The sequence below is a fragment of the Saccostrea echinata genome, unplaced genomic scaffold (assembly GCF_033153115.1).
Source record: "Saccostrea echinata isolate AGI-Se365-2 ecotype Australia unplaced genomic scaffold, CSIRO_AGI_Sech_v1 ptg000033l, whole genome shotgun sequence".
In the NCBI taxonomy this organism is placed as follows: domain Eukaryota; kingdom Metazoa; phylum Mollusca; class Bivalvia; order Ostreida; family Ostreidae; genus Saccostrea; species Saccostrea echinata.
In genome coordinates, this window is record NW_026889782.1 from 19812210 (window position 1) to 19836148 (window position 23939).

Sequence of the window (23939 nt, forward strand, 5' to 3'; positions counted from 1 at the left end):
AAAATATATATGGCCCCGAATCTTCGATTACGGGTGCATAAAACTTTATAATAACACTTGGTGTTAGGTATTTTTTTCTACGTATGGAAAGAAGAGATCTGAATGTAAGTTTCCCTGAAGAAGTGCGAAGATAACGAGACGCCACAATATGCATTCTGTCTACATGCTATCCGAAGTTTATTTAAAAACTTGAGGATAAATCTCTCCCGAGAAGACAAATGTACTACATAAAATTTAGAAGATTCCATTCAATTATTAACATTTTTTACTCACTAGTCTAACACTGCATTTTTTTCAATGATAAAAATATAATGGTGGCAAAAGTTTATTTTCATTTTAAAACAATGAAACATTACGTAATAGAACATTCTTCCGGCTCCAAATAAAACGGAGAATCCTCACAAATAAAGGGAAGTTTTAGTCCGTCTTCTCCTGTATAGTACGCGTAATACCTTTCAGTAACCAAGCGCCACCTACCGTCGTTATGATAAGTCAAAAGGAGGCCAAAGATAGGATCAACTGCCCTCTCACCCTCGTCGTTTGGATTCCAGTTCTGATACTTCACAGGTGTCCAATTATCAAAAATTAGTCTTTCATTGTCAAATGTCAAAACATTGGCACGGAATGCAAAAGACCCATTCAGATCAACTTCTGCAGAAAAAGGAAAGAAAATAATATCATTATTGAAATACCGATATCTGTCATAACATATAAACGTTCTAAACTCCATTTATATAATTTGTTTGTTGTTCTACACCCATACCCTTTAAAATCTTATAAATCGATAAAATTGAACGTATGTATCGAAAACCAACAGATGTTCAAAGGGAAAGTATCCCATTTGCGACCTAGGTAAAAAAAAGTACAATTTTCTGATACATGTAAGCATAAGCCAGTCTAGGCATAACTGAAATTCAATTTGAAGAACAAAGGAAAATAAGTATCGTTGGATGGTGTTTGAAACCATAACCAAGGTCTTTTAAATGGAAAACAATTGAAAAAATTACAAATTTCATACACTGCAATAATCTTTGTTTCAAGATTTCAATGAAGCTAGTAAACTAAAAGTTCTGAAATTTAAATTTGTGGAATGCAAAAATAAGGGGGAAAAAAGAAAAAAAAATATAAGGAGTTTATACATTAATATAGTTAAAAAGCAGTTCTTACTTCTACCAAGTTGCAAATTAGAGAAATGAAGGTATGTGAAGTGATAGATTGAATAAATACCCGGATGTATACGGTTTACCCCTAAAAACCTCCCATATCCGTCCCCATACCAGACCAGAAGCTCTTCACCCGGTTCTACGTCACGTGACGTCATATAGAAGATGATGCCCTCGCACGTTATAGGGATGACATTTTCTTGCTGATATTTGGTGGGAGAGTTCACAAATCGTAACCAGTTACTACAGGATGGGTCTTCTGCATCTATGTTATAAGTAACATCGGTCCCCTGTTTATCTACCTTTAAAAGAATCTTAAATCAGAAGGGACTCCATTGTGTATAAAATATTTATATACGGTGATGAAATACATGAACATTTAAGGTGTCTTTCCTAGCTTGCTGGAAAGGGTCGAGAAGATGCGATTGAATTTAACACTATTTAAACTTTCAGAATATTAACATCTAAATTATTGTCATTTCCAAATATTTTTCCTTAAGATACTTTGCAAATTAGGAAAAGTTCCTATTCTCATGAACTACCTTGGGATGAGTTAGAATATTTCCATTGCGAAGTAATTGAAATAAAAAGAATACAGGGCATTTTTTTTTTCCAGAAATGATCGTTGAATGACAAAAATATGTGGTAAGTCATTAGAAAATAATGTAAACATAAGAAATGAATTTAATTTTTGAGAATTCATGAGGTTCATGAACTACAACGCTTCACGCCTGCATATTTATCATGGACGCTAACTATAGGTCATGTCCTGATGAATTCTCAAAAATTAATTTCTTTTTTTAACTGATACTTTTAACATAAGTTCAACATTCATATATTGTACTGACTTTCCTTTAACAAATCATCATATGGATCAAAACATTAGAATCTTCGATACAAATGATTGATTATAGATTAAATTTTTCTTCTGTTGTAGTAATTTTAACAGCTTTTTTGATGTCAAACTTTTAGATGTTCTCCTTTAAAACATTCTTTTTCAAACATTGAATATCGGGAATATGTATGTGGATGAGATATTGTACTTGATTTTGGATGATTCTTCAGATAATTTTACCTGCCATGAGTAAAAGTCATCTTTCCGGTCTACAGTGTGAATAAGTCCTTCATAAACCCCGAGGATCGTGAACTTCGGTACGAAGGTCTCTGCCCATACGCCCATTCCCGCCCCCGGAAGTGACGAAAGTTTTATGGAGAATCCAGGTGGTGTGGTAAGGTTAGCTCGCTGATGTGGAAGGGAACCTAGAGGAATCTTACATGTACAAGATAATGTCAAGGACACGAAACATAGGTCAAGGACAGATAATTAAATAATTTTATGATTAAATATATGGAGATAACGACTAGTATTCGAGCTCATTTTGCTGTATTTACATCCACTGAATATTATCTCCTTTATTTCTTGAGAAAACCATTGCCGTTTATCAGACGGTAAACACCGCTAAGCATATCACCTCTACAGATTTCTTGAGTAGTGACTGTTCCATCAATGAAACATACAATGGCGTACATACCAATAATACACAATTCCATCTATTTAATTCTACTTTAAATGATTATTTGTACAACTATAAATATAAACAATAAAATGTCTTTTTTGTTTGTTAGTAGGGGAATTAACGTTGCAGCTATTGCAGAAAAAAATTACGCTTACGCTTGTTATGCATTTTCTCTGCAACAGCTGCAACATTAATTCCCGTACTAACAACCAAAGAAAGCATTTTATTGTTTAAATACATACCTTTGCATTAGGAATGTGTCTATATTTAGAACTTTTTACAACGTGTTTAGTGTAATCTGCACAAACTGCAAAGAAAAACAAAATTGCACTAAGACTGTCCTAGGTATGCAAAGCATAATATTTTCATTCGAAATGTATTTAGAAAATATGATGATAGCAGATAATACTCGATAAATAAGGAAATATGACGTTGTAAGAGCTAAGATCACCTCTTTTGTCATACAACAAGTTGTTAGTTGACTCTTACAGTCAAGCGTCAGTAGTCAGTAAAACATTCAAGTAAAGCTGGTAATGTACTTGTGAAACGTAATAATCAGTAACCATACAACACTATTTGAGATAAGCTTTAAATCTGACGTATCACTTTCCCTCTATTGACTCTTCTTTGCTTTTTTTTCAAAATTATTTTCCTAATAAAAATCTTATCTATGATTAAAATGTGCAGAAACTGACAGAAATGGCCGTTTTACTTGCTTTTTTTCTACAGACACAATAGTAATTTATTCCAGTAAGAGTTCTCCCTCTTTTCAGGCGGTCAGTGAACCTTAATACTTACAGTTCTTCTTTTCAGCCTCAATATCCCATTCCTCTGGGCAATCTTAAAAAGCTCCTGTTAACGAAATGGAATGATGTACGTTATATCTGTTAGAAGGTATATTTCAAATAAAAGCATTTTGCGAGGAACTAATGGAAACAAATCAATTTTGATATCACAATAATTCAAAAATAAGTATTAATCTCTCTCTCTCTCTCTCCTTCAACTTACATTTCTTTCTTGATATATGTTGAAAAAGTTCATCTCTGAAATGAAAATTTTGTCATTCTATTTACCGTATATACTTGCCTATAAGTAGGTTATATATTTTCACGAAATTTAAGGAATTTGCCCCTGACCCATTTGTTAGTGGGTATAGTTTGTTTGTTTTTTTTTGTAATATTTGTTTCAATTTTAGATAAAATATTCTAGTATTTTCACTTGTGGTTTAGAGTATGTTTAAAGTACGATATCGATATTTGATCTTTAATTTACGAATAATCAACATCTAGATCATTAAAATCTGTAAAGATTCGTACATGTACACAATGTTTATTGTAACCTTAGATCTACCTTAATTTCCTGCATCTTATCTTCTTTGTAATAAGCAATATAAATAAATACCATATATAGGTTCAAAATAAATAAATAAATAAATAAACAGAAATAAAAACGAAGGTTTTTTTTTTTTTTTTTTTTTTTTTTTTTTTTTTTTTTTTTTTAAAGGGAAGGGGGTACATACATTAGAATTCAAGCTTTATAGGGTGTAGCTTGAAATAGTCTCTAGTTTATGCCAAATAGTTTTTGAAATTAATTTTGTTTATTGTATAACGAGCATTTCTTCATTTATTTTGTTCAATTTTGAAACCAAATTAAAAAAAATATGGATAGGATTCTTTGACACAGGCAGTCAGAAATGTTTAAATCAAAAATAAATTCTATTTTGCCTATTTTTTTTTAAAACTAACATCCACTCATTTACTTACTTTCAATATTTTTGTGAGTACTTTTTCTTTCTCTTCCGAGTCTAGTACGACCATGTGAGCTCCCTGCTGATGACAGATATCACTGGAATTTAACATGGACATCGGTTCCTTGTGGAAAGAGAAGCTCCAACCACTCACATTGACGAAGCCCGGGGAGCATCTCAAAACCTCTGAACCGGAAAATCCAGGGGGACATATCAAAGACTCAGAATTAATGGTGATCAAAACTGTGAAATGATATAAATATATATGCGTATCCATATATTCTAACAGCTTTATACATTGATCATTTAGGTGTTTCCATCCTTACAATTTTATGCTTTCAAACTTTATAATCTTTTCATGTACTTCATTTCGCAACAGTAGAACATATTATTTAAAAAAAATTGCCTCTGAAAATATGCTGCAATATCAACGATAACATTACTGTTTAATACTCTAGAGATGCACTCTAGAGATGCATGTACAACAACTGAATATTTTTCTTTTTTCCGGCAGGGAAAATCCGTATATATGCACATGCTTCATATTTGCTTCAGAAAAAGACAAAGAAAGTACCTGAAAATGTCAAAATCTTGATAGACAACAAGATTAAAAGAGAACGTAAAGTAATGCAAAGTTTCCTTTCTTTTAAATTTAATAATTCGGATCTTTTATGTCTTTTACCTGTAACAATCCAACTCAAAAGAGGTACAGCTACAATCAGAAGGCCTCTTGACATTACGTTGAAATAAATGCATTGTGTATTTCTATAAAGTAAATGAATATTTGAACAATTAATATACAGTTAGATAATTTCAACAACATTCTGTGTAAGTAGATCTATTAAACAAAGCTATTTTTCTGTAAACATAATGATAATGTGTCATACCTTGGGGGGGGGGGGGTTAAATTCTATTCTTGTCTTTTCTTTAACTGGTGTACTAGTATATACGCTAAATAATTCAATTTATAAAGGGTGTATAGGACTTATCTTGACTGAAATCTAGTGTAGATTTCAGACTTAGTTCTCAGACTTTGTGTGCAGACTTAGTGTAGCTATAATCAAATTAAGTTCTATAGGCAAATCAGGGTTTTATTTATCATTTATTTATCAATTTATTTATTATTTTTTATTAAACAAATTATTGGGACGTGGGTCAGATTTGATACAAAATAAAGACTACAATTAATATCCCAAAAATCAGATATAAAATTCCAGGGCCTGTTTCATAAGAGGTCGTAACGTTACACTGGCTTTACTTCTAGAATAGCGCGATTTACGTTTCATTAACGAGGTTGGATCCTGATATTTAGAGTCTTAAACTTTTTTTGTCAAGCATATTTTTAGTTTCTACACACATAGCTTAATTAAAAATCAAAACAAAAAATGGGGGTCAATGTTCTTGTTTTGGCGCTACAGTACATTAAATATGACCTTTTTGCACTGAAATTTGTGTCTTAATCAAAAATCACATCTTCGGCGTCCCCCCCCCCCCCCAATGTTTTTATCCAAATGAATCATGGGCAAAATAAACTATTAGTCTATTTAAAAAAAAGACTCATTAAAATTGTGACTAAGTAAAAGTTTCAAATTGCTTCGCATAATCAATTATTTGACCTTTCTGAACTCACAAAATGTGATTTTTCTGGCATTAAAAATTTAACAAGGAAGAAAATTATTTTAAAGTCTTAAACTTTTGCTGAATTTAAGCAGATTGATATAAGTTATCTTATATATTAAGAAAAGAAAAACAAAAGTGGGGGTCTATGGTGTAAATTTTTAGATATTACTAAAAATGTGTTAATTTTATGTTAAAATTGGCTCAATTTTTTCCTGGACTTTCAGAATATATTTACTATATTTGTCACAAAATAATGAAAGAATTCAAAAGAAATAATTTGATAGATATTTCAGAACCAGAATAAAACACTTCACAGCAAAAAACAGCTCTGTTTGCAACCAGCATGGAAAAATAGGAATCTAAACTTAACAGTACTGTATATATTTCAAAAGGAAAAAATTGATCATTTTCTTCTAAAGAAAACCTTCCGCCACAAAATATAGTCCCTGACTTAATCCTATTTGAATGGCATTTAATCGCGGTTTTTTCTTTGAATATAGTTTAATTTGCATTGTAGAATCCAGATTTAATGTTAGAACTTAAAAATGATGCAGAATTTTCGAAATAAAGGTTCAGACCAAACTCTGCTCAAAAGCTCAGGATCGAACCTCCTTAAGGAGCGTATCTTTACGCCGGACTAAAGCTACACTGTACGGAATGATTTTATTAATCGTTTTGGGGGATATTGATTATAGTTATTAATTTAAAAAAAGCTGAAATGTTTTGAATATTTATTTTGCAATCAAACCATTGCCCTGTGTTTAATTTTCAGAATCTACCTATTTACAAAGTTGGAAGGATATTATAGTTTTTCCCCTTACAAGCATATCGAAGACCACTGCTGATTGATGTAAAAGGATGTTTTAAGATTATACCTGTGTGCTTCAATTTGAAACAACAATTATCAGCGATAAACAATCTTATTAACACAACTATCATTGAAAAACAATACGATAAAACTTTTATTTACGCGGAAATTTGCCTGCTAAACACCTAAACAACCTTTTAAGCTTAAAATTACAAACGTCATTATAACTGAAAGCTTCAAAATGTTTTATTTCTTGAGTTATTTTCCTTAAGAAAATAATAGTTCTAGCCAACATCAATTTTTGGATATGTTGTGTAAAATCATTTAAAAAACTCAACTTTCTCAAAATTTGTGTGGGCGATGCATGTGCTCTATATTTTCTGAGAGAAAATACCACTGAAAATTGATGTCTTCTGCAACTTTTTAAGAAATTGCGGGAAAAATGCACAAGTTCATAACGTAACAATTAGTATTTAGGAGGTCATATAAGAAAAACGATTTCTTTGTTTGTTTTAATGCATTTTCAGAAAGTATGAGGTTTAATTTCTTACATCACTTTCGTATTTTAGAAAAATACAGGTCAGGGCTAAATATACTTAAACCGTGCCATGTTCTTTAAAAAAAAAAACAAGCTCCGATCAGTATTTTTAATTTTCAATATGGGCTAAGGAATTTAGATACAGGCAGGTGTTTTAACAACGCTGTATAATTTCCACTGAAAATGAAAATTCTAGAGTATTTAAGTTATGTTGTTGAGAAATGTCTAACAATGGCATTCAGAGATAAAAAGACGAGTTATCTCTCTTTTATCAGACGTTCAGTGAACCTTAATACTTACAGTTCTTCTCATTTAAGCTCTGTCGCTGTGACATGTCTAACAATGACATTCAGAGATAAAAAGAAGGAAAAATTGTGAAAGTGAGTGGAACCTTGATAAGAAAACAAATCAAATTATTGTGACCACGTTTTATTTTGGCTAAAGACAATAATGGACTGAAGAATAATTTTTTTTTCACTTCTTGTCTCCAAAGGGCGTATTTAAAACGGGGTAAATTCAAAATAAATTGTATCCCCCCTAATTCATTTCATATTTCATTAAAGCACCACTTATTATATAATTTTTAAATATCCAAAGGATTTTTTTGATATCAATGGTATTTTTGGCTATTTTGAAAATTAGTTTACTTATCTTGGTTAATTGTTTTACTTCAAGTTTATAATCAATAAAAAAAAACAATTCACCTTCTTTCATGATTTAGCCAATACTTTGTTTTTAGTGTTTATTTGATCGCATGTATTGTCTTTTTAAAGAGTTTTTATTTAAGAATTATGATCATTAATAGAAACAACCTGTAAATTTTTTCCCCAAATGAAAATGAACAAAAACAATGGAGTATTGTTCTGTGTTGTAAGTCATCAAAACGTGGTGTAATGAGCCAAATTAACACAACTGTGCCTAGACGAAACTGAAACGGGGAAAAATTGTAAGAAAGAGTGGGAGGGCGTATATAAATCTGCATACAGTATTAAATGATGGGAATGTTAAATCCGGTATTTTGGATTACCTGAATTCGTTGTTATTGCATTAAGATTAAGAGGCCTGATAATAATTCAGAAAAAAAAAAACAAAGAAAAAAAAAAAAAAAAAAAAAAAAAAAAAAAAGGCAAGCTCAAGAATTCAAAATAATTGTTCTTCAAGACATATGCCTTGGTTTTTAAACTGGAAATATAGAAAAGGGTTATCAAACCAGCAAGTGTTTCCTTGCGTACTTGCATTACGTTTGAAAATTATGCAGGAAAAAAAATTATTCAGAGCAATCAAAGAAAAGCGATAAATTCATAAAAGAAATGTTATGAATACATAACAGCTAGCCAATAACATTTCAGTAATCGATTACAGTTCTAATATTTATACCTGGAAGCTTAAAGACAATTTTGAAAATTCTTTCTGGAAGGAAAAAGAGATGTACATAAAAAAAAATATGACCAAACTTCGGTTTATCTACTCAATTATTTCCTTCTTTCTGCTGTCTACAGTTTCCTTTATCTCGAGGGAATATCTGGCAAAACTAGAATATGACAAGAAAAAAATGCAAAACAAACCAAAAAAAACCCTTTTTTATCATTGCACTTTAAGTAGGTAAAAAAAAGTCATCAGCATTTACCTATCCTTTTTTTTATATTAATAATTTAACATAACTACTATTGTATATTTTCTCAAGATTTAATTTTTTTTTAATTTTTTCCCCGTGAGTTTGCTAATTTATATTATTCATTTTTGTCTTTCATTTTGAATGTAAACACTATTCTTATGCATACAATTTGTCTTTTCAATATTTTTTTCTGTTTTTTTTTCTTTAATTTCTGTGGAAAGTACCTTTAAAATAAGTTTAGAAATAAAGAAGCAATCCTATAAAAAATTAAAATAATGAAGCAATTGATGAAAGTAATTGACAGTGTAATATTTTAATAATTACAAGATTGTTGATGCAAATGGGAATAAAAATAGCCAGTTTGCAAACAGGCAAGATTTGTGGATTGGTTGTATCTTGTTTAACGTCCACATCGAGAATTTTTAACTCATATAGAGACGTCACCATAAACCGGTGAAGGGCTTCAAATTTAGACACTATCAAGCGGTAAGCTACTGGCAAATGGTATGTTAATCATTGTATAAATATCTGTGTGAAATGTAAGCTACTGGCAAGTGGTATGCTAACCATTTTATAAATATCTTTCTTATTCTAACTTGTCGGAAAAAAATAAAACAAGCTCAGTGTGGGAGTGGTGGATTATATCCATGTAGCAGGTAAAAGAACAACAATTTTCTAATAAGTAGAAATTATAGAGCCCAGATTTTGATCAATTTATTAAAAACTGATTTCCTAAAAACTTCTTTCCCTTTGCAAAAAAGTTTAGCATACATTTCACATAGATATTTAAAAAATTGTTAGCATACCATTTGTCAGTAGCTTACATTTTACACAGACTTAGTTGCTATGAAAAAAAATATGCAGAAACTTCGAAACAAATTCAGTTTTGCAAAGGAATAAACTCGGCAAGATTATGATATTTTGATAATTATAACAACATTCAGGTGCTGGAGTGAAAAAGGCTAAAATAGGCTATGTCTCCTGCCCAATTTCATTCACTTTTTTGATTGAAGGAACTTGTAAGTATAACTTTAAAAATGAATGTAGTTACGTGTGTTATGGAAACCGATTTGCAGGATACTTACATCTTCCGTGCCAGCGTGTAAATCAATAATAATGATTTTATTACGATTCATTAGGAGCATTTTTTTAAATTACCAAATGCCAGCGTAAACAGTATTTTATATCACAAAAAAATAAGCCAATGTTCACCTCGCATTTAATAGTCTCTGTATTGTTGGAATGTGCATTTCGCTTGTGCAATATTAAAGGTATATAAATTATCTACTAGCATTTATTTTATAAAGGACATAGAATTAAATTAAAACATTAAAAGAAATGTTATATCAACACACGGGCTAGATTTATTTCTCATTTATGTAGTTCTAAATATCAGCTGAAAACAATATCAGCATTAAAATATTTTTAATAATGAAAAGTAACATATATGAAAAGATAACGAACAGTGATTGATCTAAAAATCTTTAAGCAACACAAATCTTTGAAGAGGGCATAAACAAGGACCCCTGGATACTGGATTCCAAAACTCCATAAAAATCCTTACAAACAAAGATACATAGCCGGTTCCATTAACTGTTCTACCAAGCCTCTTTCTTTACTCCTCACTAAAATATTCACAGCAGTGAAGGAGAAAGTTCAGGAGTATTGTACAAAACTATATTCAAGAAGTGGTGTATATCAGATGTGGATTCCTTAAAAGCTTAAGAACTTTTAGAAAAATTGAAGTCACAAAATTTTATCAAAATCAATAACATCAAAACTCACGACTTTTCAACACTTTATACAACCATTCCCCAGGATAAATTATGGTCTAGGCTTTTTGAAATAATTGACAGCTGCTTTTTCAATCAAAATGGAACTCGTAAATTTACTTACCTTTTCATTGATCATTTGCAAAATTATTTTCTTAAAAAACATTCCGATTGTACTCACAAGTACTCTGAAGTTGACATTGACAAGATGCTTGGGTTTCTGATTGACAATATCTATGAAGTTTTTGGAGATCAGGTCTTCCAACTATCTTTCGGAATTCCCATTGGTAGCAATGGCGCCTTGTAATTAGCAGACCTATATTTGTATATGAAGCAGATTTTTTTTCCAAAACTTCTACATGAGAAGAGGAAAACACTTGCTGTGGCATTTAAGTCGACGTTTAGATATAGTGTATTATCAATTAACGATAGTTACTTCCATTCATATGGCGACTCGATATATCCCAGTGAGTTTGAAATCAAAGATCCCACAGATTCTGACACATCTGTTTCATATTTGGATATTTTACTAAAAAAGACGTTAATGGTAACATAACAACAAAACTTTATGATAAAAAAAATGTGATGAGGTTAACTTTTCAATCGTCTCTCAATCGTATCTCTCAGTTGATTCAATACGCAAGAGCATGATCTACGTACGAACAGTTTCTAAAACGAGGTAAGCCATTGACAAACAAGTTGATGAAACAAGGGTATTTACAGTCTCGTTTGAATTCATCATTTCGCAAGTTTTATGATCGATACATTGACCTTGTCAGCAAATACAACCTATCATTAAGTCAAATGCCGACTAACGTTTTTCATACTAATTGTTAGAACATTATTTACATACTAAATTGTCGACGGATTTTTTTCCCGATCATGACATAAAGCACAGGCGGTTGCATGTGACCGGTTGGCAGGAGATGCTCACTCCATCATGGCACCTGATCCCGCCCCTGATGGTTTTTTTTTGAGTTCCGTGTTTCCTCTGCTCCCGATTTCTTCAGAAGGCGACATTAAAAGTGGATAATACCCCTCAAGAATATTTTACGGTATTTTAAGTAATATTATTCTGCCTCCCATAATCTCTTTTGTTGATATGATACCGGTAAATCATGTTAGTGCCCATAACACCATGCCTAGAACTACTATTAAGGTTTTCTTAATATATATTGTCAATTATGTAATTTGAATTACTCCGCTACGTTAAGGCAGGCATGACTTCACATTTGTGATGCACCATATGGGAAGTTTCATTGTGACGTCATTAAAAATTTATCATGCGACAAAACTCAATTTAACCACATGAAGAGGTGTAAATAACATCTTGCATTCATTTATGTTATCAATTATTTATAAAGGTTTTATAATCACATTTGATAACAATACTGCTGATTCTACTACGGTTATTGCAAAGATCAAAGAGATGCCGCGGCCATTATTCTTCAATAAATCACAAACGTCATCAACAAATTATCAATAATTTTAAATCGGTTTCCTCTTATTTTGACTGCTCTTAATAGGAAAAGAACTGAGGCCTCTTTTGATTGTGACGCAAATCAGTGGGAAAAAAGTTTACTTTGGATTCGGATTACCTCGTACTTTTTCCAATGCGTGAAGTGCAAATAAACGAGAAGTAGCATTCACTTATGACGTAATAAGGCACTTATATGACGTCGACATCTACTTCTCCGTTTCTCTATATAGGAGTGTAAAAATTCGACGTAGCAGAAGAGAAATAATTCCCTTGTCTTCGAAATTGTTGAAGAATATACCCCGATAGTCGAGAGATTTTGTTGACAAATAAAAACCGAGCCCGGAGGGCGAGGTTTTTATTTGCCAACAAAATCTCGAGACTATCGGGGTATATTCTCCAACAATTCCGAAGACAAGGGAATTAGCTACACGTTCTTTCCTAAGTGTACATATGAATCTACACGTTGTGCACAACTTGTAGAATTACGCTCTATGCGAAACTGATGACTTGAATCTCAGTAAATTAGGGGATTTCCCAAGCTACACGTACACGTAGACGTACACGGTCATCTGCTTAACACCTCTATTATTTGATTCTTTTTTTTTTTCATTATTTAAATCTTTTATTTTTTTTAATAAAACATACCCTTTTATTTTTCTTAAAAATTATCTAATACTTTTATTATTTATTTTTATCCCATGTTTCCCCTTTATCCCGTGGATATGAATCTTTGGATAATTTTTTCATATTCCACAGGTAAGTGCAGTTGTAACGTCACAATGGTTTTTGCATTAGAGTGATAAAGTAAAATAAAGTGGAGTCCTGTATAAAACAGTGTAAAACCTTGGTTGTGAAGTAATAAACATAGGATAAAAAGAATCTCCCATGATATGTAGTTGGATATGACTTTTATCAAACTCCTTGTGTGTTTTTATAAAAAAACACACAACTCGTTGGATAAAAATCATATCCAACTACAAATCAAGGGAGATCCTATATTTACTTACAACAGATGGACATTCAAAATTGAGAGACCAGGCCTCAAATTGACGACGAACACCAATCAGTCAGATAAAACCTTTCTGATAAAAGAGACAATTTTAAATTTATCATGGGATTCTATTCATTTTTTTTTTTAGATAATGTTATATATTAAGAGAGAAAACTTGTAAAGGATGGTGTTTTGAGGGGTTTTGTGGTTGAACTATTTGCTGAACCAATAATGTTTTATCAATTTTCCTTACCAAATGTACCCAGTTAAAGCTGTACATAATATGTGTTGTAATAAATTGGAAACTAGTATGCGCAAAGTATAATACATTTACAGTATTACAGCCCTACGCATGTGAGTTAAGGCCAGGTATAAACTTTTCTATGCCAATAAGCTAATAAAATCACATTAAAGGAATATTTATTATTCAGAGAAAGTTTTGATTTATTTTCTTATGCATACTAAGTACTCACGATATGTTATAGCCAGTACATATTATGACGTCATATTATAACGTCATTGTTCTTACCTACTAGAGGTAATAAAGCACATCAATTAAACAGCTTCGGAGCAAGGGATTACCCTATTTGGTTTGACATAAAAATTGTATAATGCTAAGAAGAATATTCTATATATTAATAAAACTGCTGCACAAATTCTAGGCATTTTCTCATTTGATCAGAATTTGAGGAAACTTAATCCGGACTGTATATTTTTACCCTGATTCAACTTAAAACTTTACAAATAGAAATTATACAACTGGCCTGTTGATATTTTTGCAGCAATACGAGCAATCTTATAAATATTTTGCTTTTAAATATACCTTGTTTCAGTTAAATAAAATAGAGCATGCCCTTGCGCCAAAGCCTTTTTGTTGATGTCCATTATAATCTTGTGTAGTAAAGAACAATGACGTCATAATGTGTACTGGCTTTCTCATGTCTTGGATACCAAGTATATATAAGACAATAAGTTTTAAATTTCTCTTTGCAATAGATATAGTCCTTAGGCATTTTAATTAGTTTATTTGCATAAAAATGCCTATATCTAGCCTTACTTCACCTACGTAGCACTTAACAATTCAGAAATTACAGGCAAGGTTAAAGTTTTTGTTTCAAAAGTAGGTCAAACTCATAAGGTCAAGGTCAAAGGGTCAATATTGTTGGTACACGAGAGAAGTTCTTGTCAAAAGAAATGAACATTTGGAGCATACAATTACCTGATTTAACCGTTCAATAGATATGTCCAAGATTATTTTTTTTAAGTGGGTCAAACTCCAAGATCAAGGTCAAAATATCAAACATATTTATACCCCAGGAAATGTCTTTTCACACGGAATACACCTGAAAGAAATAAAAGCAATACCTCAAACCAATCAAAAGTTAAGGCAAGATTAAAGTTTTTTTACGGACTTACAGACAAACAGATAAACTGACCAATAGACAGACAGACTGACGGACGGACGGTCAGAGCAAAATATATATGCCCCCTAGTCTTGGATTACGGTTGCATAAAATTAATAATTACACTTGGTGTTAAGTTTTTTTTTTTTTGGAAAGAAGAGATCTGAATGTCAGTTTCCATGAAGAAGTACAAAGATAACAAGACACCACATTGTACATTTTGTCTACATGCTATCTGTGGTTTATTTAAAAACTTGAGGATAAATCTCTTCCCAGAAAACAAATATGCTACATAAAATTTAGAAGATTCCATTCAAGTATTTACATTTTTTACTCACTAGTCTAACACTGCCATTTTTTCAATGATAAAAATATAATGGTGGCAAAAGTTTATTTTCATTTTAAAACAATGAAACATAACGTAATAGAACACTCCTCCGGCTCCAAATAAAACGGAGAATCCTCACAAATAATGGGAAGTTTAAGTCCGTCTTCTCCTGAAAAGCAGTATGTTTTGATGTTACTGGTATTAACTTTTGAAAAGTTATGAGAATTTTTTGAAGTACTTTTATGGAATTCACATTTGATTTACACAACCTGTGGAATATGTTATATGATAACTGTTGTTAATGACCTGATATACTCATCAAATTAGACAATGTTTCCTTAAGTATGTTCAATAGTGTAGAATGTCTTTCTTTTCGAAAGGTAAATAGCATGTGAGAGGTCATAATTATTATCCGGACGACATTTCCATTAATATATCGGATATATTGTATAGAAAAAAAATCCGTCATAATAAAATACATCACAAAGGAATAAAAAAACACTTTTTGCTTCTTTTGTCGTGTCATGATATTAAAAACAAGGTAGGAAAGCACTACGTAATAAATACTATTTTGTTTGAAGAAAAAAATATCGAAAATGAACATCGGGAGTAACATTACTTTAAATAAAGAAAGATCATTCTCTGTAACCTCTCTACCACATTACAAACATCTATGATGAGTAATACTTTGAATAAACCCCCACCCCCACCCCCCAAAGAAACCAAAAAATAAAATAAAATAAAATAAGAAACAGTTACAGTAAATGTATTATATATAAATCAAGTCTAGAGATTTTATATACTCTTTAACTTTTGCTTCTATATAACACCATACAGTAACATGAATTCTATATGCAAGGTATCACATAGATTATTAAATTTCATAAAAAAATTCGTTCAATACCTCACTGATTTTTGCAATGTGTCTTGAAATTCAATATACCCAGAAATTCTATATAACAAACCGAAACTAGGTTAAAATGGGATCTATGGAGCGCTTGCTTATATAACTCATACTCCCATTTTAAAAGAATGTGTATTAAATTTGTTTTAAAACGCTCTGAGCAGGGGTATTTTGAACAAAATACATAATTTTGTCTCCCTGAAATGTAAGTAAGTTATAGACTATTTATTTTTTGTAAAAAAAAAAATCTCTGTTTAGGATGAATTTTTAAGGTCAAGATCTAATAAATGAAAGGTGCCTACAGATTTCTCAAATTTGAGAAATAAATTTCTTTAATGATGCTTTATAATTTTAGCTTGGTTAAAGAAGTTGTTTCGGGGCATAACTTGTGAGTAAATAAGACGAAAAATCATATTTTAAACTGTCATTTTCAATGAAAAATAAAGAAAACCTGTCATGAATACTGGAGTTTTTTCCAAATCAGAGAAATGAAATGTATCCAGATTGCCTACCGTCTCTCAGAAAACGGTAATTTGTATGTTCTTGGCCTCTTTTTAAAAATAATATTAAATTAGATATAAGTATCGGGATTACTTTTCACGTGATTTCAAATTGGATTCCATGAAAATACTTTATTTTCTACATAATTTTATTGGAGCCGTAAAGTACGAGAAAAAGAAAGTTGAAAATGATTATGACGTCATAATGGATCTAGCACCAAAAAGTTAGTCTAAAGTCATTTACTAGATCTTGACCTTAAATGTGTAAAAGCAGTCAAAGCGCTTCATTTCTGTACCATTATATTTCAACATGACTTAAACGACACGTCATCAAATGTTTGTAACATTGATCTTTTGAAAATTGTTTGGTTTTTCTGGAGATGTTGTAAAACCTTGAATAAAAGCAAAATTGCCCTTTTTCATGTATATTGCAAAAGACATCTTTAATATCAAGCAACAAAATTCGGAACTAAAAAAAGCATTCTACTCTCATTTAATGAAAGGCTTTACTGAAGCATATTCCTATGGCAGTAAACATGTATAATTTATTTTTTTTTATTTTCTTAGAATAGGCATATAAAATGATTGCCAAACTGGAAAACATAATTTTATAGGCGACAAAATATTGATAATTTTTGTTTAATGGGTATACATTACAAATCTTTCAAGTAAACATAAAAATTTGATTTATCACTGTATAACCTTAACTAACCCATCAAGTGAACGGGGAAATATTGCAAAACATTATCAATGAAAAATGTACACTCATGAAAGTTTTGTAATTTCAATTTTCATGAGGTATATTTCTACTATATCATTATCATTACTGTCCTTTGGAATCCAACTGCTTAGGAGCGTACACCCTTAAGTTACAAAAGTTACAAAATTCTGGATCTTAGCGATCAGATAAAGTATATGAGGGGTAAACAGAATATTACTTACTCATGTCATAACTTTATTTCAACCGTTTTATTATATTATTACAAAAAATTTAAATGAGGCTGAAACTACAAGGTGATCACTGCTTGAATTTTGACTGCAAGTGTTTTTTATTACCATCTGTTGGGTAAACTGACTTGCCGGGTTCTACCTAAGATAGTTCAGCTCATTTCATCGCCAACTGACCGATTTTATTGATGTGTCTAAGACCATTTGTATAACATATACGTTTTGGGGGACAACAGTTATTTCAAGTACATTTTGGGAAATATTTGAGCACATATTCATTAATATACCCGATAAAGGTGAAAATTATAAGTGGTATAACTTGATCAGAAAGCCAACCAAAAATATTAAATATATGTTTTGTGGTGTCATTTGATATGCTAGGAAATATATTAATACAAATATGTTTCAGCCTATAAGAGTGGTTTTTTGTCTGTAGTCTTTCTATCGGAAAACATGTTTGAACGAAGTACTATTTCTACCTTCTTAGTAGTCCTTAACGTTGTCTCAGGTAGGAGAATATTTTACTTAGATATTTAGAAAACAGTTTCAATCTATGAAATTCTGGGATTAATACTGTTTAATTAAGACGACAATTGTAACATTCTTTAAATTGTGGTCGGAAACTGTTTACCTAGCAACATTAAAAGGTGAGCATCTTCATTTCAAATTATCTTCAGCAATCCAAATAGAGTTTGAAAATGGAAACCTGATTTTTGATTGGACACATACATCAACTTCCAACCACTCCTATGACGTCATAATTACCCGTGACGGAGAAGCTAGCAAAAGAGTTGTTAACAGTAAAATATTCGTCGTCCATGATTTACTTAATTTTTCTTCCGTTTCAATCAGCATTAGAGAAGACAATAACGGGGTATTCAAATTCTACAACAGAACCTTCAAAGGTATCATTATTTTGTATATATAAATTAGAATAAAAGGATTCCTTATTCTTATATGGTTTCTGGCTGCAATTTCAGCTATGCAAATTTTGGTTTAAGGTCTATTCGGAATTGGAGATATACATACCTGTAGCATAATGGAATTTCACATTGTTAAAGTCAATTTCAAGTGAAATTAAATAAATATGTAATACTGTCAGTTTCAACTGATTAATTATATAAGTTTACATAAACATCCTCCGTCATTTTTTTATTTATTTTTTTAAAGCAAAGTTATTATCAGTGAAATAAATATATATTTATGATTGCCTGTTTATACATATGATCTTTCATACTGATCTAAATTAATAACAATAACCGTCATTTTTTCAGTCTATGTATTCTCCACAACAACCAATAAAGACAAATCTGTTTCCTGGAAAATGCCGTACTTTCCAGAAAGTGGACACCTCTCCATTTTTCATAAATATTTGAGCACCGAACTTATATTTCGGATCAGTGACCCAAATGTTTATTACATGAATCAATATAAGTACAAATACTTGTCCAATCCAGTGAATTCTGTGTTTGTTAATTTTACAATTTTCAACTTAACACTCTATGATGCTGGGTTTTATTATGACCGTATACATCTTTCGGATTTCATAGATTCTGGTGCATTTTTACTGGTTTATGGTATGTACTTCTAGACATCTCTTCTTAAATTCTATTCACTTGATTTATTTTTTAAATCTGCAAACAAATTTCAATCCTTTATCTATAAAAGACAAAACATGCTTATAATGAACCATTATAAAGATTTCGTGGTTAAAGGGACGTTAAATCTCATTAAAGTTCAATTATATTACATGTTTATTGGTTTTATATGGATATGAAACAAATCAGATATCAGATATTAAAGTATAAAGCCGCAAAAGATCCTCAAAAGCATGTTTTATAGTTCAAGTAATGCATCACAGTCTCCGTTAAATGTTAATAATACTACAAGTGTAAAAATTATATAATCGTGATATTGTTAAGAATAGCATAATTATACCAGATTACAATAGGCTGAATTGATTTTTGGAATTTATCGCAGGCAAGCCAACAAAACCTACCATTTTTGGCCAAAGAAAGGTGAAAATGGGAGTTTTCACAAACCTAACCTGTTCGAGTAAATCTACGTCAACACCATTTTATTACAAACAATTTCCACCAATGAGATACAGATGGTTCGCGAATAACACAGAAATCAGTGAATTCATAGGAAATGTCTATACATTTAAAGTCACGAACATCCATCGGAATGTGCCATTTACCTGTCAGTCCACAGAGATAGAATCTTCTGAAATAAGCGAGACATTTTCCTTTGAGGTAGTTGGTAAGATCATTGGCATCTTTCCTAAATGCTAACCAAAAAGGTTTAATTTCTGAAACACTTTTTTCTGATCAAAAAAAATATATTTTCTGATCTTATTTACAGGAAATGAAAAAGTTCAAATGGCGACGGAACCTAGAACTGCAATATTGACAACAACAAAAACGTTTTTTGGTAAGGCAACATTCGTTGGATTATTTAATACTATATTCATGTGCTAACATATTTTTTGAATTTATTTTAAGGAAATGAAAAACTTCCGAAGACGACAGAATCTACAACTGCAACATTGACAACAGAGACATTTTTAGGTAAGGCGATAGTCGATTATTTATTTCATAATGCATCCATACAGTAAATTATATTTTTTAACTTATTTTAAGGAAATGAAAAACTTCCAAAGACGACAGGATCAGCAACTGCAATATTGACGACAAAAAAGTTTTCTGGTAAGGCAATAGTCGATGGATTATTGTATAGAAATATGGAGATAACGAATATTCAAGCTCGAAGTCCATTTAAACAATACAAATCGGTAGCAGAGTAAACACGGACCTCCAAAAACATCAGAGGTGGGATCAGGTGCCATGGAGGAGTGAGCATCCGCTGCCGACCAATCACACATGTCCTGTGCTCCTTGTCTTGATCGGGAAAACGGAAACATCGGTAGACAATTCAGTGCATAAATAATGGCCATACAATTAGTATGAAAAAGGTCAATCAGCATTTGACTTAATGATGGGCTGTATTTGCTGACAAGGTCATTGTATCGACCATAAACATTGCTAAATGAAGGCTCCAAATGTGACTGTTGATATCCTTGCTTCATCAACATGTTTGTCAATAGCTTACATCGGTTAAGAAATTGTTCATACGTAGAGCACAAAAAAGTTAGGGATAGTAGTTTTACTACAACATCTTTTTCAACTGGTATATGTTACGACAAAGCTACAGTAGCTAAATAAATGTGCCATTCACCTAGATTTAGTCTCGATTAACACATGCTCGTGTAGTCTTGCGTTGGGTTGCTTTCAAAAAGAATAGTGTTAGCAAATTGACTGGTACTAAAGAAGGCAAGATATCCCAATTCTGTTGCTTGTAGTGACATAAATAATTTCCTTTTGGGGGAAAAGGATTCATGCTGAAACAAACTGAGGCAGCATATGAACTGGAATGAAATCTCAGGGTATTAAAGATGATGGAAGCTGATAAAACACAAAATTACGTTGCAGAGACACTCCATGATTCACAGAGCATCATCAGTCTCTATGGAAGCGGATATTTGCTTATCACCGTAAAATTTGCTTCAAATTATTTTTAAATCTTTGAATAAAATACTTAATACTTAACAAGAATGTAAATAACAAATACATTTTCTATGTTCCCTAACTTTTTTGGTCCAATATAAATTCATACGGTAATTTATACTTTCTGAACTTATTTCAAGGAAAGGAAAATCTTCCAAAGACGAGGGAACCAACAACTGTAGTATTGACAACAACAGAAACGTTTTCTGGTAAGAATTAGTCGTCGGATTATATAATACATTCATACGGAAATAACAGTTTCTGCAGAGGAGCATTGAAGATTAAACAAGCAAAGCACATTGAAATAAAAATAATTGATTTGTTAATTTTTTCATCTGTTCTGTAATATTTTTTGTTAAAGATTTAGAATACCTTAATTCAAAATTTCGAAATTAAATAATCTTTACAAAATTTCACTTGTAATGCTTCATTTCTCTGTACTTTAGATGAAAAACACCTCTGTTTTGATTCCCGTGATAAAATAAACACCGAGATGATGATAGCGTTACCGTTATGCAGCATCATTATCATATTGATATTGTGGATTGTCGTCCCCAAGTTGAAAGGAAGTATGTTTTACGTGATTGCTTAGTGAAACATGTCTCACCTTTCTTGTTGTCAATAGCTTATTTTAAAGTTTGATGATTTAACGCCTATAGTACCTTTTGATCACTACAGATTTATCATTTGTGATGAAGTAGCTCGGATCGCACGTTAAAATTCTGATTGTTGTCAATTTAATGTTTTGAAACGTTCAGATACATGTCCTTACAGTGTTTCATACTTTTGTAATCTGATTAATATATTAATTGGAAGTCCGACTCTTCTCTCCATTTCTGATTCACTTAAATTCTACTGATGTGCTATTTTTGGAAAACATTCAGATGCATGATCATACATATGTTTTCTACTTTTCGAGATAAAAAAAGACAAGAATTTGGAAAGGGAGACACTTAAAAAACGTGTATATATCTGTATAAGACTTAACTTTAAAAACATCAACAACGATGTGTTTGCGGCCATAACTTTGTCATTACAATTCCTTTTGGATTGATTTTCATATTTAAAGTTATATCTAAAACAGTATATTATACATAAGTAGTTGGTTGAGCTATTTATGGATGACCATATAAATTAACTTTTTTCAGTTTCTTAAGATACATATAGGGCAATCACTTTATAAAAACTGATCTGTAATACATGACTGGAAATCTTCGATGAACACTTACATAGAAACTCTAGTGTATAAATATATTCTATTTTTCAGGTAAAATTTGTAAGAAGAGCTTTCACGGCCAATCATTGGGGTCCCAGTATCTCACACCAATAGTAGACTATGACACCTTGCCAGTTATATATAACAAAAATAGAGCGGATCAATACCACGAGATAAATGATGTTACCGTTTTAAATAACACCGACGAATATGGTTACATAGAATTTTAGGACAAGCAATTTATTGATGCATTCACCGGTGTTAAAAAATTCTATTTGCAATGTTGAGCAATATGCTTCAAGAAACATTATTCACCAACATTGATCTTCCTGGATAAAGAGTGACTGCGATTGAACACATTCATCAGTGTAGCTGAAAGAGAATATAATTTGTATAAGTTAAGGAGCAATTTTTTTTTTTTAGATTTCAATATTTGTTTTCGTTCATGACGTTTTTTTGTTACATACAAATAGGTGAATTGTAAAAGCATGTTACATAAAACTTCTTTTTATGAAGAAAATCAAGCACACAAGTATAACACAATACCGAATGCATAGATATTGTACAAGGTTAATAATGAAGAATGATCAGTCTTATAAAGCCAACAGAGAACACGAACTGTTAAAAGCGGGGAAAAACGTGGACCTCTGAAAACACCAGAGTTGGGATCATTTAGGAGGAGTAAGCATGGAATGAATGGAGTAATCCGTAATCATAATTAGTATAAAACAATGACCTAACAATTGGTATAGAACACGTCAATCAGAATACTATTCAACGATAGGTTGTACATTTATTAGCTAACAAGGTCAAAATATCGACCATATAAATACTGGATTGTTAAAAGCCCTGTAGCATCAACTTATATGTCTGTAATTTGAATCAATTTAAAAATTGATTGTATATGCATATCATATCAGTTAAGAGGCATAAACGCAAGTATTATTGATATATTACTACATGAATAAGGACATTGACGAAAGAAAAGATGAAGTCATCTCGTTTGCCATACAATTTATTTGTTAGTTGGCCATTGATATCTATAATTCGTAAAACATCCAAATGTGAAACATATGTAGCTCATAGTGTAGTGCCTTTTAAATCGAGTTTACCGCGATATATCGATCAACTATGAGTAAAATTACCATTGTTACACGTAATTAATAGAACAATTTCAATATATCTAAATGTTGAATTAAAGGCAACGGAAATAGTCTCATTTAGAATTTCTTGTATGAACTCTGCCTTATAAGAATCTAAAAACAAGCTATCAAAGGAGCACAGTTAGTGCAAAACGAATTCCAACGGAAGACTACAAAAATATTAATAAGGAACTACAGCATTTTTTTAACATTAACTTCAGAGTACTCGTGTGTAGAATCAGAAGGATTTTTACAAAGTTATTTTGTAAATGAAGAGGTAAAAATTCGTTTGTTTTGAAAATGTAGATGTTAAAATATTTTATTTTTAATTTTAAATTTTCTTAAAGTTCCTCGGGGTTTTAAGAATCCACATTTCATTTACACCACTTTGAATAAGTTGTATAACAGTTCGTATGAACTTTCTCCTTCACAGCAGATTATATTTTGTTTAGAAGTAAAGATAGTAGCTTTGTTGAACATTTTCTGGTATAAATATCACTATGTAGGATTTTTAAAAACTGAAAACGTGACACAAATACGTGTTTTGACAGTTCCATAAACAATAACTTTTAAAACATTGAATATAAACCTTGACATACTTTTTTTCTCATCTAAAAATTATGCAATTCTTTTTCTGCGAAAAAGAAATGAAAGTAGAACGATTTTGGTTTTCCAATGAGT

General features: G+C 31.1%; 1 protein-coding gene and 1 pseudogene across 1 annotated transcript; one reads left to right on the forward strand and one right to left on the reverse strand.

Annotated features, from left to right (window-relative positions):
* Positions 1–352: 352 nt before the first annotated feature.
* Positions 353–5193, reverse strand: LOC133198239 (uncharacterized; annotated as a pseudogene).
* Positions 5194–17787: 12594 nt separating this feature from the next.
* On the forward strand, positions 17788–22434 carry LOC133198240 (uncharacterized). The gene is made up of 9 exons (XM_061334363.1): positions 17788–17842; positions 18012–18239; positions 18609–18911; positions 19315–19596; positions 19699–19767; positions 19977–20042; positions 21041–21109; positions 21347–21469; positions 22168–22434. Exons 1-9 carry the CDS (start codon positions 17788–17790, stop codon positions 22344–22346), a joined length of 1374 nt encoding a protein of 457 aa, XP_061190347.1. The 3' UTR covers positions 22347–22434.
* Positions 22435–23939: the final 1505 nt, after the last annotated feature.

Coding starts and splice junctions, on each gene's coding strand:
- LOC133198240 (XM_061334363.1), top strand. CDS start 17,788: ATGTTTGAACGAAGTACTATTTCTACCTTCTTAGTAGTCCTTAACGTT. Junction 20,043..21,040: donor GACGACAAAAAAGTTTTCTG/GTAAGGCAATAG, acceptor ACTTATTTCAAG/GAAAGGAAAATCTTCCAAAG. Junction 21,470..22,167: donor CGTCCCCAAGTTGAAAGGAA/GTATGTTTTACG, acceptor TCTATTTTTCAG/GTAAAATTTGTAAGAAGAGC.